This window comes from Tyto alba, unplaced genomic scaffold (genome assembly GCF_018691265.1).
Source record: "Tyto alba isolate M040663 unplaced genomic scaffold, T.alba_DEE_v4.0 Super-Scaffold_48, whole genome shotgun sequence".
Lineage (NCBI taxonomy): Eukaryota > Metazoa > Chordata > Aves > Strigiformes > Tytonidae > Tyto > Tyto alba.
This window is the reverse complement of record NW_024881324.1, coordinates 27057493-27077401: the sequence shown is the minus strand read 5'-3', so window position 1 is coordinate 27077401 and position 19909 is coordinate 27057493. Positions and strand designations below refer to the sequence as shown.

Here is a 19909-nt window from a genome sequence, read left to right as displayed (position 1 = left end):
AGGAGCTGGCTCAGGGGGCCCAGCAGTGTGTAAGGAAAGCAAAGATCACACATCCCCTCGAGAGGTTATAAATCATTTGAAGAGCCCTGCTTTCCTTACTGGTAGAAGATCAGTGAGAGAAGAGGAAAAAGGAGGAAGAGAACCAAACCTGAGGATCCAGGGAAAAACAAAAGCGAAAGAGAACCCCATTAGCCACCCTGAATATAAAAGTTCTGACTGGAAAATTTGGTACAGGTTTCCGACAGCAATTTGTGTTCTCAGGGCTCAGCTGATAATGAATCAGAAAACACAGGCTCTCGGAAAACTCTTCCTTCTAAAGCAGGGATAAACTAGGCAGTCACTTCTAAAGCTGGGACTTTCCTAGATGTTCTCCTTTGAAAAGCTCAGACTCCAAACAGGCTCCTGTTCTCAGGAGCCAAATGGGAACGCTGAGCTGAGCCGCTCAGATACTCTTCAGACCCTCTGAAGACAAGGCTGAGAGAAAGAAATACCATGCACTGCTATTTCTGCATGTTTCATCATCCTTGTGGGATGATTCTTTCTTTAGCACCTTTAACCAGGCTGGGGCCCTGGCAGAGGCCCATCTGAGATCATGACTGCATTAAAAAATGAGTATAACAAAATGTTTAATTGCTCCACAAAGAAGAGTCTAGAAAATGTAGATTTTGAGTAGTAAATGTGTTTGACTTTCCATGTCAGTGACCCTGCTGAAAATCTACTTCCCTGAGCCAAGCATTTTGCTCTCTTCTTGAGACACCAAAAGCATTAAGTGGTTTCTTCACTGTATTTGCTGACCCTGCACTGAAGGTGGTACACACATGAAATACATTATTGCCATAGGGAAGCAAGAAAAAGCTGGGTTTTATGCCCAGATTCTCAGTGTGTAAAGGTATAGCGAAGTCACTACAGAAATCAGACAACCTCATAAAACAGAGGGTCATTGACTCTGATCAACCTGTAATAACTCTGACCTTCAGAGCACAGCTCACTTTCCCCTGGCCATTCTTTTTCCTGTTGCTGCAAATGTTTGAGAAAAAGTAATGACAAGTCATTAAAAATCTAAGTCCTTCTGCATTTCTCTCCTAGTCAGTGCAGCAGAAACAGAGGTGTCGTCATAGAAAAAAATATCTGTAGAGACTGTGTGGATCGTTCTCCGCAATAGAGACATTCTCCTTTTGGCAACACTCAACAGTTCTAAATGAAATAGGACTGATCCCTGCCCTGAGGAGTTCAATTTAATTTGGCTGGCAGTCATACTCTCCAATCACATCTGGAAGGTAAAAAAAAGGGTTTCTGGCAAAATAAGATTGCTTCTGCTAAATACTGAGGATAATCCCTAACTGCTGTCACCTGTAAGGATATTTTTACAGATTTTTAAAGACGTGAGAACCAACACGTCCTCAGAAGGACTTGTAAGTAGCCACTTGACAATGGTAACATGTTTCACACCACACCCTCTGTTATCAAGGAGAACAAGAGTATGCAAAAAAAAAAAAAAAAAAAAAAAAAAGAAGAAATTATCATTCTAATCTAATGACACAAATATCTAATAGGTTCACTTAAATTGATGGAAGTGTTTTAGGTAAAGAACTGTATGCTTCAAATGATACTACAGTTATTAATGAGATATTCCAGAAGACAAATACAGCCCTTTTTTTTTTGTTTGTTTGGGGTTTTTTTGTTTGTTTTTTTTTTTTGTTTTGAACCCAGGAGCCCTTCACTGAGCAACAGCAGCCACAGAGCTCTGAATCCCAAGTAGATTAATCACAGCCATTGGCCCCACTCAGCATGACAGCGGGATCCCAAACAAGTTGACAGGACCTATGTTTTAAACAGAAAATCCACCGTAATCCATATGTGAAAAGATCCCTGCTGCTTAATTTGGTGACGTGCATTCTGTAGATCTTTGAGGAGAGTCGTGAAGTTCTGCAAGTATTTCCTTAATGCATGGAAACGCATATGCGTCAGTCATCCAAGTATTACCTAGTTTCTTGAAATCTAAACATATATAAACAGCCCTCGTTTTCCTCTCAGTCAAACCCATCAAATGGTAATTTCTCCTGTAATATCATTTTAGGCTAGGTTTTTTACACTCTAGCAAAACCTCACCTCTTACCGAAAATGCTAGCAGCCACAGTTTCTTTCTTGGTTGAAATTTTGATAATCTGTAGAATAAATCCCAGAAATGCATCTCAGAAATGCTTTCAAAAGTAAGCAGATTTAGAGCCTGGTTGTGTCTGATGGTGTTGGGCCATTACGTCCATCCCTATATTTACGTTCGGTGCAGTACTGCTACGCATTTTATAGCATCCAGCAGGTGTGCAAAGCATGAATCACAAGTCACGCCTTCATTCAGGAGGTTTGATCCCTCGGGTAGTCATTAATCATAGCCAAGGCTCACTAAGAAGCAAACTGTCACCTGAAAGGAAACATCGGTCAATACGGAGGCTTCAGAGTACTTGGCATCAGTGCAAGAGCCCGCGGCACCCTCTTGGCAGAGGGGTAAACGTCACGGCGGGCGCGGTACGTGCCTCGGTCTCCCTGCCAGGAATCTGCCAGCCACCCGCCGGTGCGGGGCAGCTTCATGAGATGTCGTGGCAAAACGGCCAGTCACCAGGAGGCCCGGGGCGGCTGTGCCTTTCACCGTGTGCTTCCGCAGACCTTTGTGCTTTCCGGCTGTGCCGGGCTGATTTCCTGCAGGCCATACTTTGTGCTACACACCCGAGTGCCTGCTCTGACAGCTCCTCTCCTGCCGCCGGCGTCCCCAGCAGTGGTGCACCAGTTGTTTAGGAACCAGGCACACCTTCACCCCAGATACCGCCTGGTTTTTTAAGATAAACTGGCAGCCGTTTGGTTTTCCTTAAGATAATCCACTATGATTTCCACATTTCTGTAACTTGCTGTTCATAACCAGCTGAACCATTTTTGTGGTGAGAGTTAGGTGGACAGCTGAGAAAAAGAGCGCAGGGCAGCACTGAAAAAACGCCCAAACAACCGGTTAAGAAAATAAATGCATTTTGAAATGGTCAGCAAAATTAAAACGGAAAAGTATTAGCTTTTGCCGTTTGGATTTTTCAGGGCACCGAATTTTCAAAATAACTTTAAAAATGTAAGGGAATCATTTTTATGAAGTCATTTAGAAATGAGTGAAGAGATAGAAATGTCATAGTACAAATGCTGGGTAGCTTCAATTTTGCAATATTTATTTTGTATTAAGAGAACTTTTGAAAAAAAGATATTTTCTAAACATCTGAATGTTACAAAACCAAAATGTTTTACCAAAATAAAACCATGTTCAAAAGAATCTTGTATTTTTTCTGCTCCTCCCACCCACTCTAAATATGCCCTTCCTTTTGCCATAACCTTCTGTGATTTGGGGTTACATCTATTACTGTCTTTGGTTTCTACCTGTAAAATTTCCATATTTCCTCTGTTATCCAGAAAATAACTTATTTCAAGAAGATTTTTTTTTCGAGTATGTTTGTTAAGTGCCTGTTTGCACTAATTCTTGACCTTAATGACAGTCAGAAGCTCATAACAATCTCTAACATCCTTCTCTGTACTAAAAATTAAGAACTACTTAGGCAATGAGTATTTCGCGGGTGAAGAAGACCTAACGTATTACTAAATAGATGAGGATTAACAATTTGTTCACCAAAAATACCAAGAAGGCTGAGAGATTTAATTTAACTTACAACAAAGGATTCAATTTGTAAATTAAAATGGCTTGCCTTCAACCCGTGTTTACTGGTAAGTTATTGTGTAGCTCATACCGAAACATTGAGTAAGAACAAAATTCTGGGATTAATTTCTCTAACTGCTGAGAAGATGGTATACATGTAATGTTTGTTAGGTAATTTAAATGGCTGAATAGATAGATACAGATAGGAACCAAATTATTCAGCGGCAACATATAGCAACTCGTTTCAAAAGCTTTCATCTAATTTTAAAAAGCCTACCATGAAAGACCAAAATTGGAAAATTTTATACATTAGTCCTGCCATGGCCTTTTGAATGTGAATGATGATTTAGAGACTTTTATATACCATTTAATTTATATTCATCACAGCAGAGTAACAACAACGGTTACATGTGTGGGACATGAAGAGTGGGAATTACAAATGTACTTGGAAACCGAAGGGCCTCATTTCTTGTTTTTTACATCAGTTTTCCCATGTTCAGACAAATTGGATATACTGGCATTTCTCATATCCTCAGTACTATGCTGGCACTTTTTTAATACGCCAAGATAATTTGTCAAGGTGAACGTTAGCTTACTTGTACAATAAACTGATTCGTTTAAGCGGGAGGGTTTTTTACCTTGCTTTTCTGAGAGGGAGGACACAGAAGAGCTGAATACGATACCGCAGCCCACTTGTTTTATTGCAGCACTTGACTGTCACTATACAGCTACTGGAGAGCCACAGCAAGCCTTCGCATTTTCCCGATTTTTTTTTTTTTTGCTTACACAGGCCAGTATCATATAACCTACCAGCTCGAAGAAGGTAATCTTGGAAGGTATTACTGTGGTTAAAGCTGAGGAGAAAAGAGTTCTAAAACTCATGTATCCCCTCTGCAGTTTAAGTCCAGACTAGAACCACGATGCGTTCTGTTGCTGACATGACGGCCGAAGTCTTACCGCGAGGGATTTAATGACTGGTTGGACACAAAGGGTCATTCGGTAAAGAGAGCCGAAAGTTGGTCAACTAGAGGGGTTAAAATAGCTGCCAGGTGGAAAACTACAATCATACACGCATGCATCTCATCAGTATAGAATTCCTCTCTGCCCCTGATGCAATGAATTTCTGTTTTCTTCCTGAATTAAGATCCTCGCCAGAGCCCAGCCGGTAACTTTCTGTGCACCCGGCAGGGCCCAGAGCTTTCACGTACGCTGCCTCAGCCACTCGGGCCAGCGAGACCTGAGCACGGAAACGATTAAGCCGAAAGAGATTCCTGTGTTTTACTGAAGAGTTCGTTAGCTCTGTCGGACATTTCAGGCTCGGGAAGGAGCGCCGGGATTTGAGGGAGAGCACAGGGAGCCGCTTCCCGCCCGCCGAGGGACGTTGCCCCGGGAAAATCCGCGGCCCGCGCCCTCCTGCGCCCCCGGGGCATCGGCCCTCCCGAAAGCTCGGCCGATTTCCCGTACGACCCGCGGCGTTTCTTTTCGCTTCGGGGCAGAACTTACACCGCGATTCCGCTGCATTTTGCCCGACAGCCCCCCCCCCCCCCCCCCCGCCCTTCCCGGTGCCGGTGCCGGTGCCCAGCGTGCGGGCCCGCCCCGCCAGGGGGCGCCCGCGCCGAGGGCGGCGCTCTAGCCCCGCCGGCTCGCTGGTGCAGCCTCCGGTGCCCGCACCGCGCCGCTTCCTCGCGTGGCCCCGCCCCCCCCCCCCCCCCCGCGGTCACGCCACCCGCCCGGCCGGCGCTGCGTCAGCCCGGCAAGATGGAGACCGCCGAGGAAGGTACCGCGCTCGCTGCCAACACCCCCCTCCTCTCCCCTCACCCCGCACCGAGCGGGGGCTCTGCCCGTGCTGCCGCGAAGGGCGTGGGGGCCGCACCGGGCGGGCCGGGGGTTGTTTATTCCCCGGGGGGGCGGGGGGGGGGGTTTCGCGTACCGGGGCGGCAGGTGCCCGGGCCGCCCCCGCCTTTCCTCTGCCGGGCCCGTCAGCCGGCGGCGGCGCGGGCGGGCTCCCCTTACATAACGGCGGCCGTTGGGGGGGGGGGGGGCGGTGCTGAGGTACCACCCGGCGCTACGGGGCACCGGCGGCGGGCTGGGCCGTTACCGGGGGCGGGGAGGCGGCTTCCAGCGGCCGGGGCTTGGGCCGGCGGGGAGAGGGGGCGAGGGGAGGGGGTTTGTGAGAGGAGGCGGAGGGGGGGAGTGGGGGGGGGGGGGGGGGGGGGGGCTGCCCCGGGCCCTGCGGGACCCCCGGGCCTGCGGGACCCCCGGGGCCTGCGGGACCCCCGGGCCCTGCGGGACCCTCGGGGCCTGCGGGACCCTCGGGGCCTGCGGGACCCCCGGGCCCTGGGGGACCCCCGGGCCCTGCGGGACCCCCGGGCCCTGCGGGACCCCCGAGCCTGCGGGACCCCCGGGCCCTGCGGGACCCCCGGGCCTGCGGGACCCCCGGGCCCTGGGGGACCCCCGAGCCTGCGGGACCCCCGGGCCCTGCGGGACCCCCGGGCCTGCGGGACCCCCGGGCCCTGGGGGACCCCCGGGCCCTGGGGGACCCCCGAGCCTGCGGGACCCCCGGGCCCTGCGGGACCCCCGGGCCTGCGGGACCCCCGGGCCCTGGGGGACCCCCGGGGCCTGCGGGACCCCCGGGGCCTGCGGGACCCCCGGGCCCTGCGGGACCCCCGGGCCTGCGGGACCCCCGGGCCTGCGGGACCCCCGGGCCTGCGGGACCCCCGGGCCCTGCGGGACCCCCGGGCCCTGCGGGACCCCCGGGCCCTGGGGGACCCCCGGGGCCTGCGGGACCCCCGGGCCCTGCGGGACCCCCGGGCCCTGCGGGACCCCCGGCCCTGCGGGACCCCCGGGCCCTGCGGGACCCTCGGCGGGCCGTTTCCTACCGGCCGGCAGACGCCGCCGTACCCGCTCCTCCAACTTCGTCAGATTTCTGCTTTAGCTGCTGCTGCTTCTTTCGCGGGGTTAACTTTGTTACCTACGCTGGAAAATCTCTTTAAAAAGTTGAAATAGTGAAACGATGCAGGAGCTGGCGCGTTTCTCTGTCTCTCCTACAAGACACTAATACGTAGTAACTTACCTCATTTTAAAAAAAGAAGTTGTCAGAGAGCAGAGTCATGTTTTTTTAATGGGTAGTTTCCATTTTTAAGGGTATTGTTTTACTCGAGATCAGCACTTTTGCTCTGCTCAGATGATGTTCGGGGACCGTGTAGTTAAAGCTGAATAAACCAAGACTTCATATTGAAGCGTAAACCAAAATAAATAAAGGATGTGTGTTGTGCTAGCTTTCTTATAGTATTTGAGCTTTGTTTGTCATCTTAAGCAATAACTACAAATACACATTGCAGTAGCAAGACAATTCTAGGGAAAGTGTTTTGTGTCTTGGCTTTTGTTACTTTGGCATCATCTTGGATGTAGCTTTTTATCTAGTGCCACTTGATATTTTTCAGCTTGAGATGATGAAAAAGAAAAAAAGCTGGAAAACCATGAAACACCAGACGAAATAGGACAGCACCTTTGTAGAAATGTCCCTTGGGTTGTGCTGTAGACATCTCTAGTACTTGTGAAAACAGATGGTTTATCAAAATATTAGTGGTTTTAAAATCTAGCAACTTGTACAACTGCTTGCTGCAACTCTGCCATGCCTCTGTAGACGGACAGTTACTTACACTGATGACATTAACAAAGTGAAACTTTGATTGCTTGGCCTCTGGTTGCCCAGAAAACCTGGATTATTGTAAACTGTGAAGTGGATACTCGGAAATGACCAGCTGAGTAGGTAATTTTTGAACTACCATGCCAATAGTTGGTAAATCCATCTCAGTGGATTTAATTCAAACAGCATTGCTGGTGACTTGTTACAGACTGTTAACAGGGGTAGGCTTTGATTTTACCTGCTTTTACAAGACTTAAGTAGGTGAACAGAGAGACCAGGAAGAGAAAGAGGAGGGGGCTGTTAGTTACATCCTAAGGCATTGTCTCGTTTAAACCTTCATGTTAAACTTTACACTCGGAATTTGTGTTTTTCTAGTTAAATTTATATATATATATAACACACGCATACAAATACCCTTAGATATTACATTGCAGTCTTGTCAATGTTACCCTCAAAAGCTCTGAGTAGTAGAATGAAATTAGTAGTCTATATACTCACTTTCCATAAATACCACCAGAATGTTACAACTTCTACAGTTTCAAACTTCAATTCCCACTATTAGAATTTCACCCCACTTGCCAGAACGCTGCAGAGACTTCCCAAGGTTAGAAAGCTTTAAACCCTAGCAGCAGGAAGGACTGTGCTAGTGCCCTAAGGAAGAGGAAATCCATGCTCCAGTCTTCTTGTGCGCCTGAATTTCTGCTACAGCGTTAAAATGGACCTTCCTGACTGTTGATAGCCCCTTAATGTTATTGTGGCCGTTGGGTTTCTGGTGGGTTTTGTGCTTGACTGAGTTGTATTGTGGAGCTAGAAAACTTAACTGGATGGGGAGAGCTCAGGTAAGAGGGGCAGTTTAGGGTAATAATGGTCAGGCCGAAGTGGCAGCTTCCTCATCTCGCAAGGAATGTGAGAGTTGCTTCTCTGTGGCACCTGAAAGCACCAGATGGCAGGTTTTGCTGATGAGAGGTACTTCTGTTTCTTTCTAGTGAGATCAGCTTGTTGCTACATAACGTGATCTTCACTTTTGGATACTACAGTGATGAACAGTTAGAGAGGTGGTAGGCAGAGAATCATAGTTGGGGGGCAGGGGACAGACACACACAGACACAAAAAAGGACTGTGTTACCCAAGGTCATTCTTTCCAAAGCACACACATGAAGAAAGGGATGCAGAGTGTGTGTGCAAGTGGAAAAATAGTGTCTGCTACACATTGGAATTCCCTTTGTACATGACAGTAGGTCATAAGGTGCATAGCTTTACATGTTTACCCTCAGCAGGGTTTATTGATTTGAAACTATTGGCTGCTTAACAGTCCAGATAGTTACACTTACAATACGTTTATTTGAATTTATAAAGCAAGTGAGAATACCTGGAAGTTCTCATAGCCTTTGAAAAAAAAAATAAAACATAGGTTTAACTTACCTTAGTAAGCTAAGAGAAGAAATCCTTTTTCAAATAAAGAATTCATTTGCTTTCAGTAAAGCAGATTTTGGGTTCCCCCCTCCAGCAGTCTTGAGGAAAAAGTGACGAGTCTGCTCTGAAAGCCGAGGGACCATTAATGAGTGGGTTCAGAGAGTTATGGGGGCCCTCCAGAGAAGAGTGTGCTTTTAACTTGCATTCTTTGGTGCCAGAGAGTATTCTCAAAGCAGCGGTTTCACAGCCTGCCTCTTGTGCCGGCTCTGCTCTTGTCTGCCCCTTTGTGAGCCTGATCCAGCCCACAAAGTTGTCAACTTTCTGCAGTGAAGTAGCTCTGTTCGAAAGGGTGCCGGGGGAAGGTGAGCATGCCTGAACAGACCTGGCCCGTGCAGCCTTCTGGAAAAGCTCTCTCTGATAAAATAATCATTTCTTAGGTGAAGCAGCAGATCTGATTGTTCTCCTCAGCAGAGAAACCAGGGGCTCTTGATGTTTGTAGCCATACATCATTGCTCGAGACGGCTGTGACAGAATTACTCTTTATGTGTCCTCCTAATGTCACTGATTGAATACATGTTTCTGTTAATTCCAGGTTTTCAGCCTGCATGAATGAATTCAAGTCTCTTTTTATAGGTAGAAAATGATTTTTTTCTTTGAAATCCCTTGAATTCTTATGCTTGATGTATAGAAACTGTTCTAATACTGTACAAACTATAGATCTGGTCATATTGTGACTTCTTTGTAGAAAAAAAAAAATCAGATTTTAATGTTTGGGACCTTTTGGAACTTTCTGTAGACAAACATTAGCTTTTGGAGATTCCAACCAAGAACAAAGATAGGTGATTCAGACTTGAAATTGCATATTTTCAGTACTCTTACATCAGTACTTCAAGGGGGTGTTTTTATAAAATAAAGACCTCTGATGTGTGTCTGTTACACTCTTGCAGGTTTGCTGAATGTTGGTTGATAGAGAAACAATTAACAAAAGAGAAAGTTCTAAACTTAAATGGTCTATAAAAATGGGCATTTCATGTTCATTTCCTTAATAGAAGTAAAGGGGGAGTAGAGGGAACATACCGTGTATCTGTCAACAAGCAAATAAAATACTTGATTTTTATTTGTATCTAGTTGTGTGTTTAAATGCTCTGGATAGCTGAACGGTATTAGGATAGGCATCGGTCCTTTAGCAGGAGAGGTTTACACTCACTTTGTTGTCCACAAAACATCTTGCAACCTGTAGTTGCAGGAAAATGTCAAAAATAGAGACTAAAGAAGGTGTGGGCCCTGTTGAAATAGTATTGGAATTAAGAAATAAGAAATATAAAGTGTCTTTCCTTTGTGACTGAACTGTAGACTACTAAATGGATGGCCTTATTCAACACAGGTAGCAAACTCACAAAATACCTATTTCTGTTTATTATGATGTGGTTTTTTTCTCTTTCATCGAGAGCACCAAGGAACATCCGTGTTAGGTTTAAGAGTAGGAAATGGCACGTTCAGGTCATAGCTAAGATGCTCGTAAACTGCTTCTGCTCAGCCTCCATTTAACTTGCTCAAAACTCGGATGTAATTTTTCCATTTTGAAGTCTTTACTTTCAGGAAGATTAAAAATCTGTATGTTCTTTTGGTAGTAACTTTTTTAGCCAAAGAGAGCCTCTGCATGTTGTTTTACTGTGTCTATTTCCTAGAAATCTTAAAAATATAAGAAGACGTGTTTTGGGGTTTTTATAACATGATCAGAGATAGCATTCTAATTATTTTTTCTGGTGATCTATCTAGTCTTCATGTCTTGCGTGAAATGAAATATGACTTTTATCCTATTTCAATTTATTCTGGCTTCATTTTGCTACATGACAATGTTTCTAGAGTTTAATTGTATCATTTGTCTTGTGAATTTGAGCTCTTTAAGCAATGGTGTAATAAGCTTTGTGTCCTTGTCAGCAGATATATGCAGAGTCTGTCGATCTGAAGGAACTCCCGAGAAACCTCTCTATCATCCATGTGTGTGTACTGGCAGTATTAAATTTATCCATCAGGAATGGTGAGTTCTGTGTTTGTGGCTTTTTAGGTTTTTTTGTTTATTTGTTTGTTTGGGGGTTTTTATTATTATTTATTTTGTTATAAAGCACATTAACATGTCTCTAAAAACAATGTTTCCTAATTCTTCAGGTTACCTAGTAAGAAAATCCAGTTTTCAGTGGAAATGTCTTAGGGGTTTTGATGTGTTTTACATGATGATTCTTTACAGTTCATAAAGAATTTAGTAATATGAAAGAAAGTCCTGATAATTAGTTGTGGTTAGGACTACAGTTTTATTCATATGTCAGCTTTATGAAAACTAAGCAGAAAAATCAGTATGTTGGGGCTTCTTTCTGCCCACTTATAGTTGTGAATAAAAGGAACATCTTAACCTTATAGCAAGAAATAAAAATACTTAAGTACTTTTTGGTCATTTTGAGGTGTATGTTTGATCCGGGCAATGCTAAAGTGAAAACTATAATTCTGGTCTGTAGCACGCATTCCTTTTAATGGTATTTTAATAACCATTCTTTCACAAATACAACCGTTCTGAATCTTAGCTGTGCATGTATATGTGTCATATCTTGAAATATTTATAGGGATTGGTGTCATTAGTGGGTGTCCATCTCAGGTTATATATTTCGAGTTATTAGCCCTTTCAATAATGTACTCAAAGAATGTGCTTTATCAGTAATGTAAGTGATGCAATCGAAGAGTCACTATTACTCATAGTTGGCGTGACTTTTTTACTTTTTGAAACTTAATTGATGGCCTAAATGGACTTAATAAGCATGCTAATTTAAGTCCTGCCTTGATAGTACAAACATCCTGATCTATGGCTGAATATAGAGAATTGGTGTCTTTTCCTTAATGAAGGGATAAGGAGGAGAGAGGTAACAGCGTGCATTAATGTGTTCACTTTTTATTGCAGCTTAGTTCAGTGGCTTAAACACAGCAGAAAAGAATACTGTGAATTATGTAAGCACAGATTTGCTTTCACACCAAGTAAGTATGTTTTACTGCTCCTATTTTTTTCAGAATTTTTCTTTTTTTTCCTCTTAGTATGTGTGAAGTGATTACTCTTTCATTCAGTATGTTACATCCAAAATTGTGTTTTAACTTCTGTATTGCTGTTTGAATTGCCGTTCTTATGCATGTTATTGCAGACTGACTGTGTGCATTGTTTAAATAATGGATAATCTGGTTCTTTCATAATCTTACGTAAGCCATAAAAGAAATATTATTCCATTCCTTTTCTGACTGCCTCAGTCCCATTCTTTTGTTGCCAGCATTACAACATATGGCGTGTTTTCAGTCTCATTGAGAAATTTGAGTGTTTGAAAGTCTGTATATTGAGGTGAAACCACTGCAAAATTTGAATTTGAAAACCATCTCTCAGTTAGTTACCTTCACACTATGCAGGTGCAGTGCTATCACATGAGTTCTGTCAGTTTAAACTCAAGTGATCTTGACAGATAATGCAAATGATAATTATTCCACTTGTATTTCAGTCAAGATACAGTAACTACCCAGTATTACATCACCTTTTATGTCATATTCAATTAAGTTAGGCAACTTATGATGAAGAATGACTGTATCTTTATATAGTTCCCCAAGGATTCTTAATTACACTTTAACCAATAATAGTATAAATAAGTGAGGTCCTTTGGCTTGGTGGCAGACTAGGTTCACTATTTCATATTGCCAACTTACTGCCTGTTGAACAGGTAAAGTGGTTCTTGTGGTGCGTATTTTTCTCACTAAGTTTATTTGTGCTGGTCTGTTCCTGACAACTGCTGAGCTCGATTTTTCATGGTGCAGATACGTAATCTAAATTTCTTTTAAACTGACAGGTATCTGCACTGTAGATGCCGTTTTGACTTGGGGAAGGTGATGAGGTTTGACTGTTTTAGGTGTGTGGTACAATAAAAAATCAAAGCTGCTTTTCAGGGTAGCTGGTGGTGGTCTTACCACTGTGAGGACAACAGCGTATTTTCTGTTGATCACAGTAATGCTTTTGGGTTATCAGTTTTAAATACTAGAGCGACCTTCATGAGAAATGTAAGAGAGATGTCATCTGCTTACAGGTTTTATTTGTTAAACATTTTTGTAAAGGCATACAACTTTGCAAATTAAGAGTGATCCCCAGTTCCGGAGCTCCCTACAAGCTAATCAGTCGCTCTGAAAATTGTATTCTGCTACTAGGTCCTCTACAGAATTTAGTGTGCAAGATCAGAAAACTGCATTTCAGTGATTTATTAGTTGTGGAGAAGGAAGAAGACTTTCTAGATTTGTATTTAAAAAAAAAAAAAAAAAAGTGTATAGTGTTTTCTCTGGGATAGAGAAAAAAGAGGATGAGAAGTTCTAGATTAAATGTATTTCATATGTGTGTTACTATTGATATTAGAAAGCTTATTCACTGCCCTTATCAACAGTGGTGTTCCTGAAGAAGTTTAATCCTTGACTGACATAGCTGTTACCAGCACAGCTTGTAATGCGGTTGCAGATTATGAACACATGAGAAAAAATAATGGAATTACTGTGTCTTAACAAGTTACCGTTTATCATAGGAGCCTTGAAATCGATCAGTAAGCGTCTCTCTTTCCCTTGTAATAGAGTGCTTTCTCCACATTCAGCCTCTGGCAAAGGTCTGCTTATCTTCCTGTCGCACACTGGCCACTCCCCAGACTGCGTGCCCTGAGCTGATAATGTTTTCTTCTTGGCTTTCCACATTGCACCGTGTGCTTTTTTCCTACCAGGCTGCACACAGTAGTAGCACGTCAGGTACATAGCACGGATTCCTCAAGCCCCCTCTGCCCAGTATGTCTTGTTTTCATCATTTCCCTTGCACCCAACACTCGTGCAGTTCTGGTTTCCTTAGTTTCTCTTATCCCCCTTTATTTGGAAGATAACGTGGATGTCCAGTCTGGAAGCTGGATCTGCTGCTGGGAGCTGGGAAAGTGTCACAGGTGCTGGAGGGAGAATGACAAGGCGTAGTTGGGATTGATGTGTACACCAGCCATCCAAAGCGAAGCTGAACCTGGCCTATAACCAGGCCAGATTTACAGCACTTTGGGATGAGTTAATTCACCGTGGGATGTGGTCAAATAACCGCATGTACGTAATTAGTGTCTGTGCTTCAATGGACAGACGCTAAGTTGAGAATAATAGAGCAGTAATACCAGCAACTCCTCTTTTAGTTTAGCTTGGTTTGCTTGCCAAGGCTGTTGCTGTCATTCTGTCAGAAATGCTCTTTTGTTAGTATAACTTCTTGTCTATGGAGCATTCATAAAATATTCCTAGTGCATATATTCTTTACGTCCTTTACTATCTTTAGCTTCCGTAACATCTTGTGACTTCTTTAGCACCCGATCTACTAGGTTAATTACTGTTTGAAAGGAAGGAAGGAAAGAGTAGAAGGTTCTGTTTGCATCTTGGCAGGAGTAAAAGGAACTAATTTTTCTTTTGAATAGTAACATCATTCTCTGAAAATGTTTTGTCGTGTAGGGAAATGACTGGATTTTCAAATGCACACTTTGAAGCTAGATTTTATACGTTTTATTATTCATTCCTTGTCTGCAGTTCTTCAGGTTGTGAATTAATACAACTATTTAAAACAAAAGTAGCTTTGGACATTTTTTGCATCATGCCAAGGTGCGTATTCACTTTTAACTTGTATGTTTCCCTTCTGAATTTCTAAAGAGCAGCTACTCTGTATTCTCTTCTTCCCCACATGCACTTTCCTTTGTCATGTGCTAGGATGCACTTTTCTTGATGTCACACTAAACGTTCATAAGCACTGACCCGTGAAAAAAGGGGAGGTTTTTTTATTTCCCATGAGAAGACAGTTTTCAAAACTTCTCTTTTCTGTAGAAGGTAACATTAACGTAAATATTTTCAAAAACACAGTATGGAAATAGACTAGCCTGATCTTTGGCTGGAGATTGGGATGGGTTTATTCCTCTGCTTCCTAAGCAGCTGCACTGCTGGTAAGTGGTCGATACAACGTCACAAGCTTAGTTAATACAAAGGTTGTAAAATGGGAGGAAGCCACAGGGGTAGGATGCTCTTCAGTCTGTACATTGTTGTAATCTGAAATAAGGTTTCGATTTATGCATGCAAAGTTACTAATTCAAAACTTGCATGGGCTTGGACCTCACTGTATTGTAATCCTGGTTTGTTACTGTTCTTCCTCTTGCCACCTTTGCTCACGGGAAACTTAGTATGAAAGTTGGTTGGATCAGGAACTCTTTGTTCCTGTGAATCATTTGAGTTGATTGAGCTCCTAAGCTATCCTATAGCACGCTGAAGTCGTCCACATTAAATACTTAAGGTTGGGGTGTTTTTTTTTAAGTAATCCATAAGCCTTGATATTTTTTATCGTCCTAAAACCTTCCAGATGTGACTAGCCTATCTAGCTTAATGTGGAAGAGTTCATTGTTCATAGATTTTAAGGTAAAGAAAAATGAGTATCACTGACATCATTGTAAAATAAGTTATATATTTGTATTTTTAAGTAACTCGTACAAAACCTACCACTTAGTAATTGCACGTTGTTTGTAATAACAACTTACTAAGTTCAGAACTTTTGGACCAAGTGGCCCATTTTGTTGGGCTCATCATTTGAAGTGATTAAGATTTTATTGAAAGATATACTGGGCTAATTTTTTTAGCTGTCCGTTTTGACAGACTTTAACGCAGCAGTCCATAGCTTCAGCTTGTCTAGAGTTCAGTTCGGAAAAACATAAACCTCCGAAACAAGATACCACATGCTGGCACAGAATTCAGCATGCCTGCTGCCAGCCCCAGGGTGCAGAGTAAACATGCAGTTGAGATACAGATGGCTGTTTCATATGTTTTGTTAGACCTGTGGCTTGCATGAGAAGGGGTGGTGTTTTTCTTCTTTTACCTTAGAAGTCTGGAGCAAAGTCTGTGTAGGGGCCAAGAGTGTCAAACATAGAATGGTTTGGGTTGGAAGGGTCTTTTGAAGATCACCTAGTCCAACCTAAAGAGTAATTCACAAGCCCTGTTTTCTCAAACCAGTGCTGTAACCCGTGAGCTATAACCCACCTGGTTTTCACTTAGGAGTTACATAGTCTTATTTCATGATCAGTGCACAAGGATGATTGAGGTGGCATACAAATGGCTTGCGACTGTACTAGTAAATAGAAAATGTGTGGAGAAGAGGACTGTAAGTGTGGAGATAGTGAAGTAGGCTAAATGACAGTTTTACCTAAGCATAGAAAGATGTTTTGCTTTCTTCCCTGCTAGGCGAGCAGCTGTTGAGGTTATGGGCAAATAAACAGGCTGACCTGGATGGGGAAAGAGTGAGAAATTAAATAGGGTACAGTTGCATTGTGACCGCTGTGGAGAAAAATGACTTATAAAAAAATTGGAGCCCTCACAATAACTAGTGGTAGGGATTTTTTGATACAGCATGTGTCAGAAGGCTGTTGCTTTTCTAGTGTATTTCTGCAGCTCTCCTGCCCTCAGTGATAAGTAAGATGATGCGCTATAGGGAGGGACTCACGGGAGGCATGAAGTGTCTGTAGGTATAACATAAACTAGGGAAATACATTTAGGATCTTTATTTCTTTCTAGGGGGGAAGATTTGCATTTTCAAAATGCTACTGGCCAGTAACATGTAAACTACGGATGACTTTCCACTGTATTTTATACTAGTTCATAATGATCATTATGGCTTCTCTGCAAATGTTTGCATGCTTCAGAAAGTATCTGCTTTTTACCTTGTGTCAGAACTGGCCATAAATGGAGGAGATAAACATATTTGAACCTGCACACCCTGTTCTCATTTGTCGAGAGTAAGCACTTAGGAGATGGGGAAAGTCTTGGACCGTTGTTTTGGGACCAGTTACATGTTGCTGATGGTTTGTTGTGGAGGTGGGTTTGTACAGGGTTTCCACTGCTGGTTGGGGCAGGAAAGAGGAGCAGGAGAATTTTGGGGTTAGGAAGAGCCTGGTGTTCTCTCTGTATTGGTCATTTTCTTTTGTCATGCGGAGAGTGCCAGTGCTCCTGATACTGATGCTGTTCTTTTCTTCTTTTTTTTTTTTTTTTTCCAATACAAGCAACAAAAGTGAAGTCTAAAACTATCCAGGTTTGCTAAATTTATAATTACGTATTACATTATCAGAACATACAGGCATTCAAAAAGCCCCTGTTACTTCTCAGATACTGCTCTAATGAGCGCACCTTTCTGTACCGTCCATGTCATCACTAAATATCTCTCATACCTGCTTGCAAGGGAAATTGTGTAGGCAATATAGCTTTCATTTGGATTAAGTTTTTGGTACTTTGAAAAAACTGGTAAAGGGAGGTTAAATTGAAGGTATTGGTTTGTTCCATTTCTTCATAAGTTTGGTGGGAATGACAGTGTTCAGGTTCAGCAGATTGTCCCTGTTGTGTTTGTCAAAGTATGGTTCTGTGATGTTTGTGCTAAATAGCCTCTGAGGAAATGGGAATGATGAGAGAGCTTCCTGTAATAAACTTAAAGGTATCACTTCAGTAAGCTAAAACATTGGGAACGTTTTTTTTTTTCCACTTTCCTGTTCTGGATTTTTTTTGTCAGCTGAAATCTATTGACAAACTGCTTCCCTGAAAACTATTGTCATTATTTTCTGTTCTCTTCCTCATTTTTTTTCTAGAAGAAGGAAAATTTCTAAAGACGGCCTTGTGTTTTTCCTCCCTAATTTGTGTCAGTGTAATAGCAGATTTTTGTCCTGAGCTGTCTGCTTTGGAGAAGCAAAATTAATATTTATGTTCCTGAAAAAGTTAGACTTGAGGGGCAGGGGAAAGGGTGGAAGAAAAGCCCATCCCCAGAAAACAACCAGCCAAAGAATAAAACCCCACTAAAACTAGGGGTCACAGCTATAATGGCAATTACACTGCACAGGACTGTGACCTGAGCACCCAAAAAGCTTTCCCCTAGTTTCCCCGTGGCTCAGAGAAGTTGACCTAAAGCTATGAAAGCTCACTTATGCTCAGCCAAAGTCTGGATTTCATGCTGTAGTAGGAAAAAAAAAATACTGCTTTAGTTGTCCTCTGATAGAGAGATTTTTATTTGGAGGAACGGCAGTAAATAATGCAGGAAATTAGTTTCTCAAACTGAGTTAGGAAAGATTACTGGGATGGGAATTAAGGGATGGAGGAAAGATGAGGAGGACGAGTCTGCAAAAGGGACTATACCCCAATGGCAGGGGTCAAAGTCTCCGGCCTCACGGCGGTAGAGGGGGGTGGATAAAAGGGAGTGGAACGTGGAAGGAAAATGGCAGTAGACGACAGACACAAGTGGGGGGATTAGCTACGAAAATCACTGGCAGCAAGCTTCCGTGCTGCAGTGTGCCTGCACACCGGGGGTTCCTGGCGTGCTAGGAATTTTTGCAGTTCACCCACCCAAACGTTGTGGGACGTAGAAACTCCGGTATAAAGCTTGTCATGGCGGAAGCTTTCTGTACTTTGAGGTGTGGCAAAGCAGAAGAAAAACAGCACTCTTGCCCCACCCCAGCTCCTGAAATAATCAAAACTCAGCAAATTATACAATCTAGGGGAGGTAGCTTCTCCGAGCAGTAGCTACTTCGTGCATTTATTTGAATGCTCGGTTGTAATCCTAAAGCCTTTAGAAAAGTGAGTTTGTAGAGGTGCTAACACTTAAAACTGCTTCAGCTTTACTGAGTTAGGATGGGCATCCTTCTTTACAGTCCTGTGTGTGTGTGTTCAGTAATTTCTGAAAGATGCATTTTTTAGAAAACTTTAAACCCTCCCAACTTCTCCCTAACAAATAAATCATTATTACAGAGTTAATATTTTCCTTGTAGCCTCTGTTGTGGTTCCAAAATGTTGCTCAAAATATGTTTTTTGAAAACAAAAAATAAGCCTCAAAATATCTATTGAGTTCATTTTTTTTTTCTGATGCCATAAATGTGTAACAAATATATTCTAGGTGTGTGGGTATTCTTTTAGCACCCTTAACAAAGGTCTGCTTGTCTCCTCTGATAACTTTCCAGAATGCTTGTTCAGGGTGAGCTGAGAGATTGTTAGTAAGTCTTCGGTTGGCATTTGCTAGAGTACTACCAAATCATACACTAAATCTGCTGCTGAAATAAGAAAGTTCTAAGTTGGCAGACAGTGTCAAGGGATGTTTGTGTCCTGCTTTCAATGTGCCGCTCTCTGTTCTCACAGCTAAACCTCCCAAGGGCTGCATTTTCAGTCCTTTTTTCACAAATTCCAGTTCCTTGCCAGACACCTGACAGTTCAGAACCTTTGAAACTTAAACCCCATACTATCTGTCTTACGATTCCTGTTTGGTTGTTACTTTGCATCAAATGTAATCCACATTGTTGTTGAAACGCAGCAGGCTCCCCACCTTCTTTGTCTGCTCCTGCTTTGCTCTGTTCTCCAGGTCTCTTTACAATACAGAAACTTAGGGAAATATTCCTGAGAGGAAAATAAAAAGTTTTTTTCTCTTGGAGAGACTTCCTGTCTGAGATCAGTGAAAGGATGATTAGGAATGTATGTCAAGGTAGCAGGGATATTAATTAAAGAAAAGAGGGGGTGCAGGTAGATGGCATGAAGCGGTATTTCTCAGACATTTAAATCAAAGGATTGTCCGTGAGAGGGAAGCAAAGCTTTTCTTTAGTAGTTCTTACGATGTTTTTAAATATAGTCCATTCATTAAATGCCTTAGTCTTCAAGCTCAGCTGTTTCCAACTTAAACATCCAGGCAGCAATGTCTTTGTGCAGCTCACAACTGTTGTGTATCTTCTTTACTCAGCTCTGTTACTGACGCTGTGCATTACCAATTCCTGACATCCATATGAGTATAGAAGCTAACTAAATGTAATGAAATTGTTAGGGAGTGATGTTTTCTAACCGTTTGCAAAAGAAGCAGCCCTGTCACTGTCTGTCTTGGCTTTTGAGTAGCGGCGGCTTTCAGGAGTGTATAAGTGTTGAATTTAAAAAGTCAAGAAAATTTTCTGTTAGGAAAATGTCTATACAGACTGAGAGATTTGTATTGGGTTTTCTAACAGGAGTGACCTTAGAAGAAATCTTGCGTGGTATGAAATAGATATCTGTTGAAAACAAAAGTCATTCTGGGTAAATTTCAACATTTGTAGATACTTAATCAATCC

The 19909-nt window shown here is 43.0% G+C and overlaps 1 protein-coding gene across 5 annotated transcripts in view; it reads left to right on the top strand.

Annotated features, from left to right (window-relative positions):
* Window positions 1-5354: 5354 nt before the first annotated feature.
* Window positions 5355-19909, top strand: part of MARCHF6 (membrane associated ring-CH-type finger 6) — a 55997-nt gene continuing 41442 nt past the window's right edge. For 3 of the 5 annotated variants that reach the window (XR_006166898.1, XM_042806867.1, XM_042806865.1), the window contains exons 1-3: window positions 5405-5459; window positions 10686-10785; window positions 11695-11768. Coding sequence is in view for 4 of the 5 variants with exons in the window: in XM_042806867.1 (XP_042662801.1) it covers window positions 5441-5459; window positions 10686-10785; window positions 11695-11768 (193 nt within the window). In the remaining variant the exon portion in view is untranslated. Of the gene's footprint in view, window positions 5460-10685; window positions 10786-11694; window positions 11769-19909 lie in introns of all 5 variants that reach the window. The other 2 variants (XM_042806868.1, XM_042806866.1) reach the window with 1 other exon arrangement.